Source organism: Notolepis coatsorum (genome assembly GCF_963971535.1).
Source record: "Notolepis coatsorum genome assembly, chromosome: 12".
In the NCBI taxonomy this organism is placed as follows: domain Eukaryota; kingdom Metazoa; phylum Chordata; class Actinopteri; order Aulopiformes; family Paralepididae; genus Notolepis; species Notolepis coatsorum.
In genome coordinates this window covers 84344519-84365682 of record NC_140176.1, presented here as the reverse complement: position 1 = coordinate 84365682, position 21164 = coordinate 84344519, and the positions used below count along the sequence as shown (strand labels likewise).

General features: G+C 46.8%; 1 protein-coding gene across 1 annotated transcript in view; it reads left to right on the top strand.

Moving 5' to 3' along the window:
- Positions 1-21164, top strand: part of LOC311237944 (piezo-type mechanosensitive ion channel component 2-like) — a gene marked incomplete at its 5' end in the record, with an annotated part of 174602 nt that overhangs the window by 53309 nt on the left and 100129 nt on the right. The window contains 3 exons of the mRNA XM_084325919.1: positions 1-145; positions 459-663; positions 3672-3770. The exon at positions 1-145 is cut by the window's left edge and continues 56 nt beyond it. Coding sequence (XP_084182045.1) covers positions 1-145; positions 459-663; positions 3672-3770 — 449 coding nt within the window. The remainder of the gene's footprint in view (positions 146-458; positions 664-3671; positions 3771-21164) is intronic.

The following is a 21164-nucleotide window of genomic DNA, read 5'->3' as shown; positions in this document are numbered from 1 at the left end:
GGAACTCTACCGTCTCCGTGACAACATAGTCCCGCCCCCCACCAGATCGCTGTTCCATGACGTCACACAGCAACACCTTGACGACGGGTTGCTAAGCTGCATCAAGTACTTCATCAACTATTACTTCTACAAGTTTGGACTGGAGGTACACACATGTACACACATATGCACACACACACACACACACACATGCACATGCATGTACACACATACAGTATGCACACACACACATATGCACACACGCACACACACACACATGCACATACATGCACATACATGTACACACATATGCACACACACACATGCACATGCATGTACACACATGCACACAAACACATACACACACACACACAATACTTTTGACTTCACCCTTCTCTTCTCCTCTTCTCTTCATCTCCTCTTCCCTTCTCTCTTCCTCTCATCTCCTATCCTCTCCTCTTGTCTCCTCTACTCCCCAGACCTGCTTTCTATTAGCAGTGAATGTAATTGGTCAGAGGATGGATCTGTTTGCTGTATGCCACGCCTTCGGCCTGATAACTGTCCTATCACGACGCAGCAGGAAGTGCATTGCAGATATCTGGCCTAAATACTGTTACTTCCTGTCCGGAGTCCTGAGCTTTCAGTACCTGCTGTGTGTCGGTTCCCCCCCGGCTTCCTGTAGAGGTACCATACCATCTAAACATAACCACTATCATCTAACCATAGACATAACTACTATCATCTAACCATAACCATAAACACTACCATATAACCATAACCGCTATCATCTAGCCATAACCGCTATCATCAAACCATAACCTTAAACACTAACATCTAACCATAACCGCTATCATCTAGCCATAACCGCCATCATCGAACCATAACTGCTATCATCTAACCATAGGCACTATATAACCATAAACACTACCATCTAACCATAATAATCATTATCGTCTAACCATAATCACTATCATCTAACCATAACTACTATCATCTAACCATAACCACTATCATCTAACCATAACCACTATCATCTAACCATAACTATCATCTAACCATAATCACTATCATCTAACCATAATCACTATCATCTAACCATAATCACTATCATCTAACCATAACCACTACCGTCTAACCACATCCACTATCGTCTAACCATAACCACCACTGTCTAACCCAGGGGTCAGCAACCTTTACTATCAAAAGAGCCACTTTTCCCCCCTCCCACAAAATAAAATGCTCAGGGAGCCGCACAACCTATTTACCCTTAAAATGAAGATAACACAGTGTATAACGTTTTATATATCCCCAAGCATACCTCACATTTAGCATAAAACGCGATTTATTATACTTTATACTTATAGCACACAGTTTGTTGCATGGAATTATAAAGCAACAAAAAGAAAAATTGTGACTTTTTATTGCTGTTTTTACCTATTATAACAAAGGAAAACCTCAAACTCTTATGAAGAGGAGAGAAAAATACTGGCTGTGTAGACCTATTTTTAAATAAAACACAGAAGAGGAGACAACACACTGGTGTCTGTAGACCGACTTTGAAATAAAACCCTGAACTATTCAGGTATATTTGAGTCCTTCCATTATTTGTGGAACATTTATAAAATAAAAAGTAGTCCACTTTGAAAAAAGACTACCATGTGTAGACCTACTTTGAAATAAAACACAGAAAAGGAGAAAAAACACTGGCATCTGTAGACCTACTTTGAAATAAAACCCTGAACTATGCAGCTCTATTTGAGTCCTTCCCTTATTTGTGAAAAATCTATCAAATAAAAAGTAAATGTTTCGTTGTTCGCCAATTTCGCACCACATATCAGGCATACATGTAAGCCTGCATTGTTAGTCGTGAAAGCAAATGAATCTGTCCACGCTGAATTAAACCCTCTATTTTCCTCAGACTTTCCTTTTTTTGGATTTATCCATGGTTAGCTTACTGGGAAACTCAAGATTAGCCACTTGCAGACGGCAGGGAGAGGCGCGGGGTGTGACGTACTGTATATTTTAGTTGATGAAATATTTTTGTTGACTAAATATTTTAGTTGATGAAATATTTTTTCATTTCAGTGTCACAGTATGACATCGATCTCCAGGGAGCCGCAGCTGATTGGCTAAAGAGCCGCATGCACCCATGGCGGGCTGGCCATAACCGCATCTATACTTTCCGTAGCCCCATTTCTGCAGACCCCTCTCTGATTGGTTGAGCCCATTTCTGCAGACCCCTCTCTGATTGGTTGAGCCCATTTCTGCAGACCCCTCTCTGATTGATTGAGCGAAGGCCCTCTCTGAGTAAAGTCCGTAGCAATCCGAAGTGACATTGACCACCAGACTCTTTCTCTTAAGGCATTAACTAATTAATTAATATAAATGTTATATTGTAACTGTCTAGTTACAAATGTCAAGTTAGACCGCGCTCTCAAGATACGACACTGGGTGCTGAAATCCCATTAAGTATTATATAAAAGAAGCAGTGAAGCCAGACCAGCACTCTCAGGTTCAAAATTTAATGGCAGCCTGAAACAAACATGTTTCGGAAATATGTATTCCTTCTTCAGCTATAACACTGAAGAAGGAATACATATTTCCGAAACATGTTTGTTTCAGGCTGCCATTAAATCTTGAACCTGAGAGTGCTGGTCTGGCTTCACTGCTTCTTTTATATAACTGTCTAGTTACACATTGGTTCCGAAACATGTATGTTCCAGGCTGCAATTAAAACGTTGAATCTGAGAGAGCTCTGGTCAGCGAAGCCGGCGATTATTATTGGTTTTTAATGACAAACCAATTACATAATCCAACATATGTGTAAAGGCACACACAACATATTCCAGTTAACGGTATATATATATTTTTTTTAAACTTTGGCCATTCCGCTGGCTCTTTTTTGCGTTTATCGCATTTACTCTGGTCAAGATTGACCGACAGAAACAGGCTGAATGGGGGTACAGATGGGGGGAAGACACTCTGGGAAAGGCACGGCTGCAGTCCGGGATTCGAACTCACTAAACCCCAGATCCGTGACGAGCACGGTTGTCCCCGGCGCCGAAATAGCGCTCGAGGTACGCGGTGAGCTACTGGAGCTCCCCAACGGTATATTTTTTTAATGATTCGTTACGGCGTAATCAATACTTACCCTCCATGTTTTGGGGGTATTCATCAGAAAACTCGGATCCGGGATTCGGCTCCCATCCGTCGGGCAAGAACTGTGGGTTTTCAGCCTCTCTCTCTGGAGCTTAACGGAGTTTAGATTCCTGGCTAGAGGAGCTTGTCGCGGCTCATGCGCATGCGCGCGCTCGGCCAATCAGAGAGGGGTCTGCAGAAATGGGCTCAACCTATCAGAGAGGGGTCTGCAGAAATGCGGCTACGGAAAGTATAGACGCACCATAACCACTATCATCTAACCATAACTACTATCATCTAACCATAACTACTATCATCTAACCATAATCACTACCATCTAACCATAATCACTTGGACCATTTGTGTGTGTGTGTGTGTGTGTGTGTGTGTGTGTGTGTGTGTGTGTGTGTGTGTGTGTGTGTGTGTGTGTGTGTGTGTGTGTGTGTGTGTGTGTGTGTGTGTGTGTGTGTGTGTGTGTGTGTGTGTGTGTGTGTGTGTGTGTGTGTGTGTGTGTGTGTGTGTGTGTGTGTGTGTGTGTGTGTGTGTGTGTGTAGACTACCCATGGCGGGCTGGCTCCAGTCTCGACTCCAACGTGGTGAAATGGCTCTACCTGCCCGACTACCTCACACCCCCAAACCCACTCTTCTTACTATGTAAGTAGACTTAGTACAATATTATTATTATTATTATTATTATTATTATTATTATTATTATTATTATTATTATTGGTGGTAGTAGTAGTAGTAGTAGTAGTAGTAGTAGTAGTAGTAGTAGTAGTAGTAGTAGTAGTAGTAGTATAGTAGTAGTAGTAGTAGTAGTAGTAATAAGAAGAAGAAGAAGAAGAAGAAGAAGAAGAAGAAGAAGAAGAAGAAGAAGAAGAAGAAGAAGAAGAAGAAGAAGAAGAAGAAGAAGAAGAAGAAGAAGAAGAATACACTTTATTTGTATAGCACCTGTCATACAAGAATTGCAGCTCAAAGTGCTTCACAGCAGCACAAAATGAACACATAAAGTGCAGACATGTAAAAATCACATAGTATTTCACATTAGGATCCAACATCCCAATAGGCCACCCTGTTTATGGTTTGATTCTATGGCAGTTTTAAAATAGGCAATAATAAAAACAGAAAAATAGAATAGACAGAGTCAATAAAATAGTTAGTAGAATAGAATAGACATAGTAAAATGATGCAATAGTGCAGTCCAATAAAGAACTTCTGAATTACTGTTTTACTGTAACAGTTTAAAACCGTCTTTACCTTCCCTGTTTGATGTCCACAGTTTAAAACCTGACAGTCTTCCTTCCTGTCTGATACCCACTTTGACCCTTCTAACCTCCCTCTCAGGGCAAACCTCCCTCTTATGGCGCAGTTCCCTCTCTCAGGGTGCAGTTCCAGGCCTGGGTCTCCCACAGTTTTAAAACCTGACAATCTTTCTTCCTGCTTGATACCCACACAGTTCAATACCTGACCGTTTAGAACCTGTAATAAAAAGTAATAAAAGAGTAAAATAGAATGAACAGAGTAAAATAGTGCAATCTACAGTACAATCAGCAGTGGTGTGTATTATGTACGTAAAAGGCTATGGTGAAGAGGTAATTTTTTTTTTGTAGAGATCTAGCTTCCCTAATGTCCATAGGTAGTGTGTTCCATAACTTTGGTGCATAGTTTGCGATGGCTGCTTCCCGGATTTTCTTTCTGGTTGGGAACCTTCAATAGACCAGTAGTAGATGATCGTAATGTTCTAGAAGGCACATAGTTTGACTAGAGAATTTCCAATGTAGCTTGGTCCTGTTCCATTTAGTGCTTTGTATATAAGGAGGAGGACCTTGAAATCGATTCTAAATGTTACCGGAAGCCAGTGCAGGGTAGCTAATACTGGACTGATGTGATCTCTCCTCTTGGTTTTAGTTAGTAGCCTAGCTGCCGAGTTTTGAATGAGTTGGATCTTTTTTGGAAGGCCGGTGGGGAGTGCATTGCAGTAGTCAAGTCGGCTTGAGATAAAGGCATGGATCAGTTTTTCAGCGTCCTTTTGATTTATAAATGGCCGTACCTTAGGAAAGGACACTTTAAATTAGAATAACAGGAACAGTGTATTGCACTACCAAAGCTAACTAGCATGTCACACATGCGCTGTAAATAACTATGTACAGATACCGAGATGTCACTCCATGTTACCTGCTATCTGTTACTGCACAATGTTGTTTCTTCTTTTGATTCTATTATATGTACCACTGTATTGCACATCGTTGCGGGCAAGACCACCCGCATTTCATTGTATACCTGTATGCCGTGACAATTAAAACTCTTGACTTGACTTGACTAGCTATGTTTCTAAGGTGGAAGAATGATGTTTTTGTCACCTTATTGATGTGTGATTTAAAGCTTAGGTCTGAGTCTATTATAACACCAAGACTGTAACTTCGGGTTTGATCCAAGGAGTACAGTAAGTTGCCCCATATTTCTCTGTAACATTTCTCTTTTTATTATTGGACCGACTAGTAGGATTTCAGTTTTGTCCTCATTTAATTTTAGGAGGTTGTTCGTCATCATAGTAGTAGTAGTAGTAGTAGTAGTAGTAGTAGTAGTGGTGGTAGCAGTAGTAGTTGTAATAATAGTAGTAGGAGGAGGAGGAGGAACAGTAGTAGTAATACTAGCAGTAGTAATAGTACTACTAGTAGTAGTAGTAGCAGTAATAGTACTACTAGTAGTAGTAGCAGTAGTAATAGTACTACTAGTAGTAGTAGTAGTAGCAGCAGTAGTAGTAGAAGTAGTAGTAGAAGTAATAGTAATAATAATAGTAGTAGGAGCAGTAGTAGTAGAAGTAATAGTAATAATAATTGTTACAAAGGATCAGATTAAACCGAATATATATATTTATTGATTGATATATATTGCATAGTATTTGTATATCGTTTGATATCCCTTGTATATTCCTTGTACATATACACGGAATATCCCTTTAGCCTATTACAGACCATAATATTTCATTCTCCTATTGGACAGCGGTCCACAGGCGCCGGGGCCGTGCCTCCAGAGTCAGGTTCAAAGCCACCGTCAAGACATGTCTGTACATGCCCGGCCTTGCCCAGGGATACGAGACAGAAATGAGGTTGGCACTAGATTGTTCGCTGTGCATATAAATATGGCGCAGGTGAATACAGAAGTAGAGTTACCCAATAAGTTGAAGCCTCACCCACGATACTCCGTGCGGTGAAGTATGGCCTGTTTGGCCCCAAAATAGAGCATTGAGACCGCGTGCGAATTAATAACTGAATTGTCAGAGTTTGGCGCTATACCGTCGAGTGCGACATATTTCTATTAAGTCAGTAATAGTCTATTTGTGTATAGTGTATCGTGCGGCTAAAGTTCTACAGTGACCAGCATCACCAACGCTTCCTCGTATCAGCTAGAGTGCTTATCCAGGCTGGGCTGCTTTCATGGCGCTTTCACCCGAGGAGACCTAGACGAGAACCGTGTGGACATGTACACTGGATTAATCTACCCGACGACTACATAGCCCTTTGCGGCTGGATTATATTTGTTTTGGTCCTGTGATTTATGGAGCGGAGAATCGCAGACGCCTACACGTGTTGGATTTACCCTGTGAGGAGACCAGTCGAGTCTGCGCCTCAGAGAGCCTGAGGCCGGCTAGCTTTCTTCACTGTGGAGCTACAGTCTACGGAGAACAGCTGTATTCGTCTGTGGATCAAGAGACTATTGCACCGTCTCCTGTACTTGGAGTCTCCTTAGTCATCGTTGACCAGACTCTCTACTACCGACAGATCCTCTACCCCTGCTGGCTTACAACCGGGGGGACCCTTCCAGTATCTCCCGCTATATATTACTAGTGTACCATAGATATAATTCCCTAAGATTCAGGTTGTATAATTACCTCCTGCGTAACCAGAGAATGGACATTCATTATTGATTTGCCTACGCACATTCCTTTGCCTTATAAGCGCATCCAAAGTAAAATACAGAGAAGTATATTATGTACCTTTTGCTGCAATAAATACTTGATTACACCTTTGTGTGGAACCGATTCATTGTGGGAAGTGTTCATCATATTTATATATCATGTACTGTATGGCCAGTAATTAAAGTACATAAAGCGGTAGTGGTTTAATGATACCATACTTATCAATACAGTCAGGGAATTGTACCCCTCAGTTACAATTGGTCCTTCGAGCCGGAGGGTAACTAGTGTAATATTAATATAGTGGTATTAATATTGACATGGCCTATGATGAACACTCCACAAAACGGTTCTCCTAAAGTAGATCGCCCACAGCGTAGACGGCAGACACCTCAGTACTTAGAGGATTACGTTGCCAATATACTACCTAGCTTTCTACAGACGGTAAACGCGGAAAAAGTAGATAGTAAAATTATGTCCGACCCTATCGACCAGGCTACCCCGCCAATAGAGGCCCTAGTGGGTTCTAACGTAACTGACCAAGCTCACGGTAGGGACCAGGAGGGACCCGACATGACTTTACCCCCCGCCAAGACCGAAGAAGTAGTCCCCGGAGAGCTCCAGGATAAAGACAGCCCTCCAGGGATGGAACTCTACCCGCTACAAGAAGAGGAGAGCACCCCGGAGATGGATCTCCAGGACTCGCCACAGGAGAACAGATCTCCAACGAGTACTGCCAGGAGCGGATCACCTCAACCAGCGTCTTCCCCCAGCGAGGCGGACAAGATGCTGGCACAGGCATTCCTCGCCAGCCTAGCAGCCTCAACAGAGCGCGATCGACTCCAAGCACAGACGCTTAGTGAGCGCGAACATTCTTCCATGGAAAGAGAACGCCTTCAGGCGCAGCAACGGAGCGACGAAGATTGTATACGTCTAGAGATTAGAGGCCTTCAGACGGAAGAGAATATGGTAAGAGACCGGGCCGAAGCCCAGCGCGCCGCCGCCGAAGCCCAGCGCGCCGCTGCCGGTGCCCAAAGAGAAGCAGAGCGCGACCTCGCTCTCACCAAGCGCGAAGCCGAGCGCGACCGATTACAAGCGCAGATAATGGAGCAGCTGATCACCAGGGCAACACCCCCTCCCTCCGCACGGGGTTCCAGGGCCTCGTCAAGACAAGGGTCAAGGGCACCCTCCCCTACCCGATCAAGCGACCCTGAGCCCGACCACCAGAGAGAGCCTATACCCCCCTCCGAACCCCTTCCCCGACCGGTCCAAGTGAGACCCAGCTACAAGGAAGAAACGGTCTACACCGCGGAGAGGCTAAATAGACGACTACAGGATCTAGAGGACCTGCCAGAGGAAGAAGAAGAGGGAGAGGAGGAGAGTCAAGCCCGACAGCAGCACAGTACTCCACAGGACCAGGAGGTCCAGTACAGCCCAGGCTCTACCCCCGCGGCTCTGCGCTACAGACCCCCGACTCAATTCACGGGTGAGCTTGACGCACGACCAGCCCCGAGGAACAGCACCTGGATACGCGGGCCATGGTACCCAGCAGGTACCAGCCCACCAAGAGGCGTAAGAGGAGACTCGCCTAGGAGGCCTCTCTTCCAACGCTCACCGATGTGCCAGCCATCCATGGCATCATACATTGGCACACCGACGTTTCCGGACTTCACCCACGAGAACAGAGCACAGTACACGGAGCTACGAATGTGCTTAGAGACAATGATGTCCGATGTAGCTGATGAACCGTACAAGTATGCTATCCTACTGAAGCACCTCAAGGTGCCCCGAGCTCACAATATAGCGCTGGCCTATGCCACCTCTACTACCCCATACACAGCGGCTCTAGCAGCACTCGACCAAAGATATGGACGCATATGGGACTACGTAATACAAGAGATAAGGCATATTGACCGCCTACCCCCAGCCACAGACAATCGCTCACTAGATGACCTGTCTATCAAGGTACAATCCCTGGTAGGGATGCTGGGGGCGCAAAGAGAAAAGGGTATGCACGAACTGTACGCAAACTCTAATGTCGAGAGGATTTTAGAGAAGCTTCCGCCCGCCCGACAAGAGCGATTCAGGCGGCAAAGAGACCACCGTGATCCTAACGGTCCCGAGCCATCCCTCCTAGACCTAGCCGACTTCCTGGCGAGAGAAGTCAACAGCCTACGGTTGGATACGTTCATGCGGAGCACCCCAAGCTCCAGAGAGGGACCTAGGAGAGCAAACGATGGCCGAAGATTGGTGACCGTCATGCACCAATCAGAATCAGTACCGAGCAGCAAGAACCACAGTACCCCCTCGATGAAAGAGAAGTGGAAGATGGTGTGCCCGTACTGCGAAAAGGAACACTGGTTGTCACAATGTGACACGTTCAAGAAGATGACCGCCGACGAGGTGAGTCAATGGATAAAGTCCAACCGACGCTGTTACCGATGTGCGCGCAGTCACATGGCAGCCGATTGCCGCTTAAAGAAGAGGTGTAGTCGGTGTGACGGAGCCCACCTAGATGTCCTACACGACAGTAACAGAAGAAAGCCTGCACCCTCAAGCAGCACAAAGGCAAGTGTTATGTACATTGACCCCGCCAGCAGCGGGGGCGCCCGGGTGCTCTTAAAGGTGGTCCGCGTAACACTGAGTTACCAAGATAAGGTCATGGACACTTACGCCGTCCTTGACGACGGGTCAGAGAAGACCCTTCTCCTCGCGTCCGCTGCGGCCCAGCTGGGGCTGCGGGGGAGCGAAAACCAGATGACGATTCGGACAATAAGAAGAGATCTAAAGACGATAAAGGGCGAGAATGTCTCCTTCACTATCGCAGCAAGCGGGCAGCCAGAGAGACGGTATAGGATTACTAATGCTTTCACCAGCCAAGAAATAGGCCTGTCGCAGTACACCTACCCCATCGCCAAGCTGATGGATAAATATGTGCACCTGCGTCAACTACCTATACCGCTCATAGACGGTGCCACCCCGACCCTGCTGATAGGCTCCGACCATGCAGACCTCATCGTCCCGATTGACCGGGTCCACACAGGGCCCAGAGGCTGTCCTGCAGCAGTCGAGACCCGCCTAGGATGGACACTACAAGGCCCCCTCGCTAAGTCTCTTAACCGAACAGCAGCCACTAACTGCCTCCACTCCAGAGTGACAGAAGAAGACACCACCCTCCTACAGCATGTCGAGAGGCTATGGACACTAGAGACAATGCCCTTTAAGAACGAAAGGAAAGACATTCGTTCCAAGGAAGACATTTACGCTATAGCCCTCCTCGAGCAGGGGACAAAGAGAGTCAAAGTCAACGGAGTGATGAGATACGCAACTCCACTCCTGAGAGAGGGTATGCCTACCTTCCACGCCCCAAAAGAAGCGACGGAGCAGTATCTATTGAACACAGAGCGGCGCCTAGCCAGAGACCCCACTCAAGAGACGGTGTACCGCGCTGAGATTAACAAGCTAATCACAGCGGGACACATAAAGAAAATTGACATTAAAGAGGCCGATCAGACGACCGAATCATGGTACGTGCCGCACCACAAAGTCCACCACAACGGCAAGGATCGTATTGTGTTCAACTGCAGCTACCAGATCGGATCACAAAATCTGAATAAAGAGCTCTTGCCCGGCCCAACACTCGGCCCCTCTCTACTAGGCGTGTTACTACGTTTCCGCCAAGACAAGGTGGCCATCAGCGGCGACATCAAAGGGATGTTCCTGCAGGTGAGACTAGTGGAGGAGGACAAGCCCCTGCTGCGGTTCCTATGGAGAGAGAGGATCGGGGATGAGCAACCAGCCATCTATCAATGGGAAGTCCTCCCTTTCGGAACCACATGCAGCCCATGCTGTGCTACGTTTGCACTGCAAAAGCACGTCGCAGAGGACCCAGCAGCTGATGAAGAGGTCCGACAAAGTGTAGGAAATAGTTTCTACGTGGACAACTGTCTGCAAAGTGTCTCGACGCCAGAAGAAGCCGAGGCCCTTCTACTCAAGCTCCGCGCCTCCCTGATCAAAGGCGGCTTTGATCTCAGGCAGTAGGCCAGCAGCGACCCGCAAGTATTGCGCAGCCTCTCCCCCGAGGACAAGGCAGCAAGCAGCGAGACCTGGATGGCGACCATCCCAGGAGAAGCCCAAGAAATGACATTAGGACTAGTCTGGCGCTTCAAAACAGACTCGCTCCATTATAAACACACACCCCTGACCAAGGAGCAGGGAAGGTCGACTGCACTACCGACCACCAGACGGAGTGTATACAGAACACTCGCCAGACAATATGACCCGTTGGGATGTATTCTACCTTACACCACCAGGGCAAAGATGATTGTAAGAGCGTTATGGGACAAGGACCAGGGCTGGGACGACCCCATACCCGAACACCTTGCATCCACATGGAGAGAGTGGGAGACGGAACTCAGCTCACTCCCAGGTGTCAACATACGCCGCAGCTACTTCCCACCCACAGTGAGGCCGGAGACGTGCCAGATGGACCTGCACGTCTTCAGCGACGCCTCCGAAGTAGCCTACGGTTCGGTGGCCTACTTGCGTGCCCGAGAGGAGGGAGGAGAAATACATACTGCTTTCATCCTGGCTCGCTCAAGAATAGCCCCACGAAAGCAACAATATTTTTTTTTTGATCAAATTTTTTATTATTAATTACATGAAACAGGACAACACAATAACCACAGTAACAAAAAACATAACTTCACAGGAGAATAACAAACAATAATAATACAGAATAATAAATTATAAGACAAAAAGAAAAAGAAACAGCGTCCAACCTATCAAATATAGGTGGCTACTTCAATAACAAAAAGGGGTCTTCAAGACATGGCAACCTTTCCCCACCTTTACAAAGTGGAGTGACTTAAAAGATTGTTTATGAGAGTGTTGTCGCAGATTTACTGTAGATAGCCTAGGTCCCTTACACATGTTCAAGACTGCCAAACTCGCAGACGGTAAAGTGTAAGAAGAAAGAAATTCCTCTTCCAAGTTGGTTGACAGGTCAATCAGTCTGCCAATATTAGTCCCTTGGGGAGATGGCATGTGAATTGACATATAGCGCAGAATAGCTAAATACCAACCCCCCCTAAAATCCCCCCAGCCAAAGTTAAGAAGGACAAGACAAAAACCAAGACAGACAAGACATTTCCTCCTCCCCCTCCCCAGAGACCGCCGGACCCCCCCGGTCAAGCGCCCCAACCCCGCTCAGCCGCACACGGCGGTCTTTACCTTCTCAGCTGCTGCGAACCACAGGTCAATGCCAGCCTGCCCTACCCCAATCACCCGAGCCGTGGATATCTCAAGATAAATCACATCCAATAGAGTTAGGGACCAGTTGATCATTGTCAGCTTCTCAGGCTCCTTCCATCTCATTGCTATAAGCTTCTTCGCTGCTGTGACGCCCGCTAGGACAACCCTTTTCAGTTGTACGGACGCGGGTAGTGTCGTTATATCGTTCAGGAGTAGCGTAACAGCTGTGAATGGGATAGTTAAGCCACACAGATCTGAAAGTTTGTCCGTTATTGACCTCCAGAAACGGGCCACTGGTGGGCAATCCCAATACATATGCATATAAGTGCCAGTGGCCTTTTGAGAGCACAAAGTGCACCGAGAGTCGGTTATCAGTCCCATAGCAAATAGCTTCCTAGGTGTAAGATAGGTCCTATGAATATAATTAAAATTAATTTGCTGGTGATTGGGGTTGCGGGAAGATAATGCCACATTTGCCCAAACATCATCCCAGTCAAACTCGGGGTCCAACTCCGGGATATCCACACGCCAGATTGTATCCAATGATAAATTTTTATACGTGGATTGAATTAAGAGCGTATAAAAGTCTGAGACAAACCCTCTGGATGTCGTTCTGTCCACTATGAGCCTGAGGAAGGGGTGTGGTTGCAAAGCTTGAGCCCACGGTACGCCATGCGCCCTCAGTGCTGACCTTAGTTGAAGGTAAAGAAAGAAGGACTCGCCGGGAAGATCATAAAATTCTCTTAAGTCCTGAAACGCACGGAGGCCGTTCTTATCATAAATATCCTCCAGAGTATGCACTCCCCTCCTTTGCCATTGAGGAATATTAACCGGCTTGTGTCCAACAAGTAATTGCTGGTTATTAAAAATTGGAGAGTCCAGGTGCCAAGGGCATTTAACCCCACACGACCTCTGTACATTACGCCACGTTTGGATCACGTGAGTTATGATCGGTCCATACCTCAGCCGGCATTTCGCAATAGAGACAGTGGAGTACACTACATCCTGCAATCTTAGCGGAGACACCGCCGCCGCTTCTAAGGAGCGCCACGATACAGCCTCTACAGGGTCTAGCCAGCACATCAGAGGTCTCAGTGAAAAGGACCAGAAATAAAGTTTAAAATCAGGGATTGCGAGGCCCCCATCTTGTTTCCTACGTTGAGTAGTAGCCCTTTTGATTCTCGGGCGTTTGTTATTCCAGACAAACTTAGATACCATCGATTGTACCTTGCGCCAGTGGTCTATTGGAGGGGGCAGGGGGAGCATTGAGCTAATAAAATTTATCCTAGGCAGGATGTTCATTTTGATTATGGAAGCCCGGGCTTGTAAGGAGTTAGGAAGGGACGACCACCTGTCTAGATCCTGGCGTATTTTATCATAAGTACCCGTGAAGTTGTACTTAGTAGTTTGGTTCAGCGTGGGGAATATCTCTATGCCCAGGTATTTAAAATGTTCTACTATGGGGATATCAGCTGGTAGTCGTACCGCCTTGGCCAGTTCATTAAGAGGTAGGCAGGCTGATTTGTTCCAGTTAATCTTAAAACCTGACAATTTACCAAAGTCGTCGATTATCCTCAATAATTTTGTGGCCGACCGGGAGGGGTCGTCCATGAAAATCAGCAGGTCATCCGCATAGAGAGCAATTTTGTGTGGAGTATTGTTGACCATTATGGGGACGATGTCCTCCGATTGCCTAATAAATTGAGCCAAAGGTTCGAGGGAAAGCGCGAACAGTCCCGGGCTCAGAGGGCAACCCTGTCTAGAAGATCTGGAGACTGGAAAGAGTGTGGAACAGTTTTTGCCTGTCAGTATCATCGCAGACGGCGAGGCATACAGGACTTTAATCATATGAATAAAACTCTTTCCAAGACCCATGACCTCAAGTACCTTCCACAGGTATGACCACTCAAGTCTGTCAAACGCCTTCATGGCATCCAAAGACAGAACTGTGGATGGAGTTGTATTGTCTTTACTGTTATCGATTACATGCAACAGCCTCCTAAGATTATCTGCAGCCAGACGCCCCGGGATAAAACCAGTTTGATCGCAGTGTACCAATACAGACATAAATCTCTGCAGGCGACGGGCCAGCACCTTGGCAAACACCTTTAAATCGGCCCCGAGAAGACTCAAGGGTCTATAGCTACCACAATCATTGGGATCTTTGTCCTTTTTGAGAAGTAAAGAAATCAACGCCATATTGACATCTCTTGAGAACTCCCCTTGTTCGATAGCGTAATTGATCATATCGAGCATCAATGGACCCAGTTGGTCCCAGAAAGCTAAATACACTTCGGGTGGAATACCATCCCAGCCTGGCGCCTTACCCCTCTGCATTTCAACAATAGTCTCCCTCAATTCTACGAGAGTAATCGGTCTCCCCAGTTCCTTGGCCTCTTCCTCAGAAATGTGGGGTATCTCAAGCCCGCCAATGAACGATTCAAATCTAGAGTCATCCAGATTACCCTCTGAGCTATATAACTGTGAGTAAAACTCTTTAAAAGTGTCATTGATCTTTTTCGAATCAGTAGTGACTGCACCCTGGCTCGTCCTAATCGAGGGGATATCTGAGAAATGATCATTTGAGCGTATTTTCATTGCCAATAGATGGCTAGGTCTGGAGCCGTGAAAATAGTAATTTTGTCTTGTCCTATGTATTAAGAACTCAGACTGTTGTTTAAGTATGGAGTTTATTTCTTTTTTGACTATCTTACGTTGTGTGTTTAGTCGTTCATTATAGTCAGTTTGCAAGGATGCGTATAGGTCCGCATATAATGATTCCAGTCCTTCTAGCTTTTTTGACCGGGATTTTCGCAAATTGGAGGCAAATAGTGTGACATGACCCCTGATGAATCCTTTCAATGCGTTCCACAGGACCCTAGGGTCTTCTACCGTGCCAACGTTGATCTGCAAAAATTCAGCTAGTTTACTCCTGAACTCAGAACAGAAGTCATCGTTCTTTAGCAAGGTCGAATTAAAACGCCATCTGGGAGCTCTTGCGGAGAGCCTGCCAAAGGTTGCCGTAAGGAAAATCCCCTTGTGGTCTGAGAGAGCCAAGGGAACCAATGAGACATCGAAACTATCAAACATATTAGGGGACGCGAATGCATAGTCAATTCGAGAGAAGCTTTTGTGTCTGGCTGACAGGTGAGAGTAATCTCTGAGGGTGGGGTTGCATAAGCGCCAGAGGTCTGTGAGCCCCGTGTCTTTGGCCCACATCCTGAGGGCCTTAGAGGCCCGTTTCTGGTCGCTCGTTTCAGAGGGCCCGGACCTATCCATCTCCGCATCCCAGCACGCATTAAAATCGCCACCCACAATGAGAGCGTATCCATTAAGTTCCAACATATTCTTCGTGATTGTATTATAGAACGCTGAATCAAATGTGTTAGGAGCATACAATGCTATTATAGCCATCTTCCTATGCAAGAATTCAACTTTTGCTATAGTAATCCTTCCCTCCGTGTCCGACCATACATCCAAGATTTTGATATCAAGGTTACGTCTTGTAACTATGACTACTCCTTTCGTCTTATCATCGGCTGAGGATGAGGAGATAACGTGATATTGCCGATTTGCCAGTCTTGACACGTCACCTACCATTAAATGCGTCTCACTAAGGAGAGCAAGGTCAATATTTCTCCTCTTCAATAGCCAAAGGACACTGGCACGCTTGTGTGGGGCGTTAAGCCCTCCTGCGTTCCAAATTAAAATATTCAATTTAGCCATGGTCGAGCTTGTATAAGTGCGTAGAGAACATACCCGTGCAGCCAGGCTGAGTACAGAGGTGCCGATCCCGGCGGGCCCGGACGGTCAATCCCAGGAGTTCAGAGGAGGAACACTTACACATATATAAGACAACAGTACATAGAACACATAAATATACCACCCCAGCTACAGCCCCCCCTCCTTCTACTCTACACCCTAACCCACCCGTCCTACTATAAGTTCCTCTATACCCACTCTCCAATCCCCACCCTATGCCCCATCCACTGAGGATGGTCATCTTCCTATCACTTCCCACTAGAGACATGGATCAATAAGACGCTTCCCACTCCCACCCCCCTCTAGATAAACCCCTGAGTAAACCCCCACTAGTCCAATAAACACAAATAATAATAAAATAAAATTCAATAAAGATATCGGTCGAAACCCACCTGAGCCCTGGCCCCAACATGAGACAACCATAATGGTAAAAATAGCCATTATTAAATAATAACTCCGCATCAACCTGCAGCCCTCTATTTCCGAATCTGCGCTTCAACATCACATTGTTATAGCCCAAAAAGGTATAGGAAAATTCAAAACAAAATTAAATTAAAGCATCCCAGCCGATAGTCTAAGGCAGGTTCGGGTCACAGGTTAATTGTGCAAAATTGTGTGAACAGTGTCAATTAAACAATGACAAAAAAAAGGGAGGAAGGGGAAAAAAAAAGTTATGGTCAAAGTGCACCCCTTTAGCCGTCCCTCTGATCAGGCACAACGGCTGAATTGACCTAACCTATGTAAGAATAGAATTAAACACAATCATTCATTAATCAATCCGGGGATGGTAATAGGCAACACCTGACACCACCTGTCATCATACATTGTTTCAATAAAGATATCGGTCGGAGCAGTTAGTCCAAGGTAGGATCGAATCACAGTTAAATTGCTCATTCAAATGCCCTTGAAACAGCGACACTAATTATTATACAATTACTCAGCATCAACCCTGTAACCAACTACCTTGGAGTCTGCATATTAATGTCGCAACGTTATAGCATAAGTGGATCACGGAAAATTCAAAACACATTTAAGGCAGATTAGCAGTTAGTCCAAGGTAGGATCGGATCAGTTAAATTGCTCATTCGATTGCCATTAAAACAGCGACAATAATTATTATATAATTACTCAGCATCAACCTGTAACCATCTACCCTGGAGTCTGCATATTAATGTATCAACGTTATAGCATAAGTGCCTCACGGAAAATTCAAAACAAAATTAAGGCGAGTCAGCAGTTAGTCCAAGGTAGAACCGGATCACATTTAAATCGCGCATATAGATGACATAAAAACTGCGACAATAGGAAAGAAAAAAGAAAGGAAAAGAGGGTAATGGCTAGAGTGCAAGCCATATAACCATATAGCCATGAAGTGCAAGCCATACCCGACCCAACCTGTTATCAAATATTGTATATGCATATTCAACCGACCTTGGCATCTACTTTGGATCACCAAAGCTCAAAACAACCTGGATATAAAAATAAAAAGCATACCAGAAGTTAGTTAGGGACTCGGTCACTCTTGAACTGTGCAAACCAATGTCCCTTTGAACAGCAACAGCGACCAAAATACGTAACCATTAACGGGTCTCGAATGTCTCGGCGCAGCCCGCTGGCTAGCCCGAGGCTAGCGCGTAAGCTAGTGACGAATCCGGATAGCACGTTAGCCTACTATGTACATTGTTCAGCTAGCTCGTTAGCTTCCAAAGAGGCGATACACAAGTACGACCATGAGGTCAGCTTTAGCAAGTAACAGAAGTCATTGGGAAGCCCCGCTAGTTGGATGGGCAGAGGACAGTTAGCATGTCTGGGCATGACAGCAAGTGTTTGTGAATAGTCGACCTAATCAATGTATATAGGCCCAAACCGCCAAGTCACTCACCCTCCATAGATATCAAGCAACAGACTCGGGTGTCTCCGCGAGATATTCCTTCGCTTTAGCCAACGACCAAAACAAACGCTGACCACCGACCTTCTCCAACACAGATAGTTTCGCGGGAGCGAATAACGTGGGCCTCAGGCCTAGTTTCCATAGCTTAGTCAGGACCACCTTGTACTCGGCTCTCTGAGCTTGAACCTCCGGTGTAAAGTCCTCGAAAATGGCCACTTTGTGATCGCCAAGCCTCAGAGTACCCCTTCTGGTACGAGCCGACCGCATGATGATTTCTCTCTGTTGGAGTCTGTTCAGCTTGACTATGATGGGCCTCGGTTCTTTGTTCACGCCGGGAGAAAACCTGCCCGCTCTGTAGGCCGACTCACAGATAGGAGGCGAGGGGAGGACGTCCGTCCCTAGTATCTTCTGCAGCAGTTCGGGCATGGTCTCAGAGAGACGGCCTTCACCGCTGGTCTCCGGTACTCCAACAATCCTGACGTTGTGGCGTCTATCCCGGGACTGCATCTCCTCCATCGCCGACTGTAGTTTGTTGACTTCAGCCTGCCTAGCCAGCAGGGCGGATTCAAGACCCGCCATCTTCTCACACTGTGATGATACCTCCGTCGTTAGCATGGCTAGTTCGTTAGCATTAGCCGATGAGGCAGCGTGAATCGTCTCCATCTTGTCTGTCAGCGGGACTACCGCCAGCCGTATTTCTTCTGATATCTCACGACGGAGGCTGATACAGAAATCCGCCAACACTTTCTTCTGTGCTTCAGCGATGCGTGCCTCAGAGTCTGCGTGTACTTTCTTCTGTGCTTCAGCGATGCGTGTCTCAGAGTCTGCGTGTAGCTTGGTCATGACCAAGAGCACAGCTTCGCTTAACTCCCCGACAGCGGGAGACGGTGCGGCCATGCTCGGCGGCGCCGGTGTCGTGCCTAATTCTTTCATGGCTCTGGTTTCCACCCCCGCCATCGTAGAAAGTCGAAAAAAGTTGATGAATGTATACTAAACACGACGACCTAGCAAACAGATAAAAAACAAATAAAAATAAAATAAAGACTAATGGGGAGAAACGTATATTCAGCACGGTAGAAGGGAGCTCATGTGAAACACGTCTACTCCATGATCGCTCAGCTCCGCCCCCCACGAAAGCAACAATCTATCCCGCGTCTAGAGCTCTGCGCAGCCCTAGCAGGAGCGCAACTCGCCACGTTAATCCAACGTGAACTCACCATTCCGGTGCAAAGAACAATCTTGTGGTCAGACTCCACGACAGTACTCACATGGATCCGGTCTGATTCGTGCAGATACAAGGTCTTCGTGGGAGTCAGAGTCACAGAGATTCAAGACTTAACAGAAGTAGCAAGCTGGAGGTATGTGGACACAAATCACAACCCAGCTGACGTCATCACCCGGGGAATGTCCCTGGATGACCTCACCCGTCACAACCTATACAGTGACGGGCCAGAGTTCCTCAAGCTCCCGGAAGAAGAGTGGCCTACACCCACCCCACGGGAAGCGAGTAAAGAGGAGGCCGAAAACAAGAAATCTATGTTCTGTGGATTGAACACACTCGTCTCCACAGACCCCGACATAGACGATTGCCTCACCCTAGAGAGTGCGCAGCTAAAGACATTCCTGTGGCACCACCCAGAGGTTCAGCTCACTACTGACATTACAGCAGCTGACTACGAAGAAGCAGAACTTCTTCTACTACAACGAGCCCAGAGAGACTCGTTCCCCGATGAGCTAGACTGTCTACAGGGAGCAAAGCCCGTCCCATCAGACAGCAGACTACTCCACCTAGCCCCCGAGAGCGACGCCCATGGTCTCATCAGAGTGGGTGGTCGTCTGCGGAGAGCTCCAGACTTACCGGATGACGTCAAGTACAGCCGACACAAGGTCACAGAGCTGATCATAAAGAAATACGACGAGGATGTGCATCACGCCGGGGCAGAGAGAGTCTTCGCGGAGATCAGACGTCGTTATTGGATACTGCAAGGGAGAGAAGCAGTGCGGCGCTTCCAGCGAACCTGTCTAGACTGTCGTAAGTGGCGAGCGCAGCCCAGTATACCCCGGATGGCTGACCTACCTCCCTGTCGCCTCCGACTCGGCGACAAGCCTTTTCACTCCACCGGTATGGACTGTTTCGGCCCGCTGTATATAAAGAAAGGAAGAGGAACCGAGAAGCGGTGGGGTATTGTATTCAAATGCATGACCACCCGAGCGATGCATATAGAACTCCTTCCAACCATGAGCACAGACTCATTCCTTATGGCCTTCTGAAGATTCACATCGCGGAAAGGCAAACCGTCTATATTATTGTCTGATCACGGGACAAACTTCAAAGGCGGAGAAAGAGAGCTGAGAGAGAGCTTCCAAGCTATGGGCCCAGAACTTAAGACCCACCTCGCTCCATCCCAGATTGACTTCCAGTTTAATCCCCCGAACGCACCTCACTTCGGTGGAACTTGGGAACGAGAAGTACGTTCAATAAAGACAGCCCTGTACGCCGTGCTTGGGGCCCAGACCGTGGCGGAAGAAGTCCTAATGACAGTCCTCACGGAGATCGAGGGAGTATTGAACTCAAAGCCCCTCGGTTACATCTCAAGTGATGTAGCAGATGTCGACCCAGTCACCCCCAACACACTCTTGATGGGGCGGCTGGACCCCGCGCTACCACAGACAATGTACAGGCCTGAAGAAGCGAACGGCCGAAGAATGTGGAGGTACAGTCAAGTATTGGCTGACAAGTTTTGGAACAGCTTCCTACTCCACTATCTACCGTCTCTACAGACCCGCCAGAAATGGGTGAAAGAGAGAGACAATTTGACAGAAGGAACAGTCGTCATGATTATCGACCAGTCACTACCCCGAGCTATGTGGCCGGCTGGCCGCGTAAGCAAAGTGATCCCCGGTGCCGACAGAAAGGTCCGAGCAGCCGAAGTGCTCGTCCAAGGACGGATCTACACCCGACCCGTGGCGAGGCTAATAGAACTGCCAAGGCTCCCCGATACTATCGATGACGACCATGACCCCATGACTTTGTGAACTGCCCGACCCCTCACAACAGACATTGAGTAGTGGACAGTGCGGTTAATCTGTCTCTGCTTAGCTAATTAGGTGGGACTAATTAGGAGGCGGCTGTTACAAAGGATCAGATTAAACCGAATATACATATTTATTGATTGATATATATTGCATAGTATTTGTATATCGTTTGATATCCCTTGTATATTCC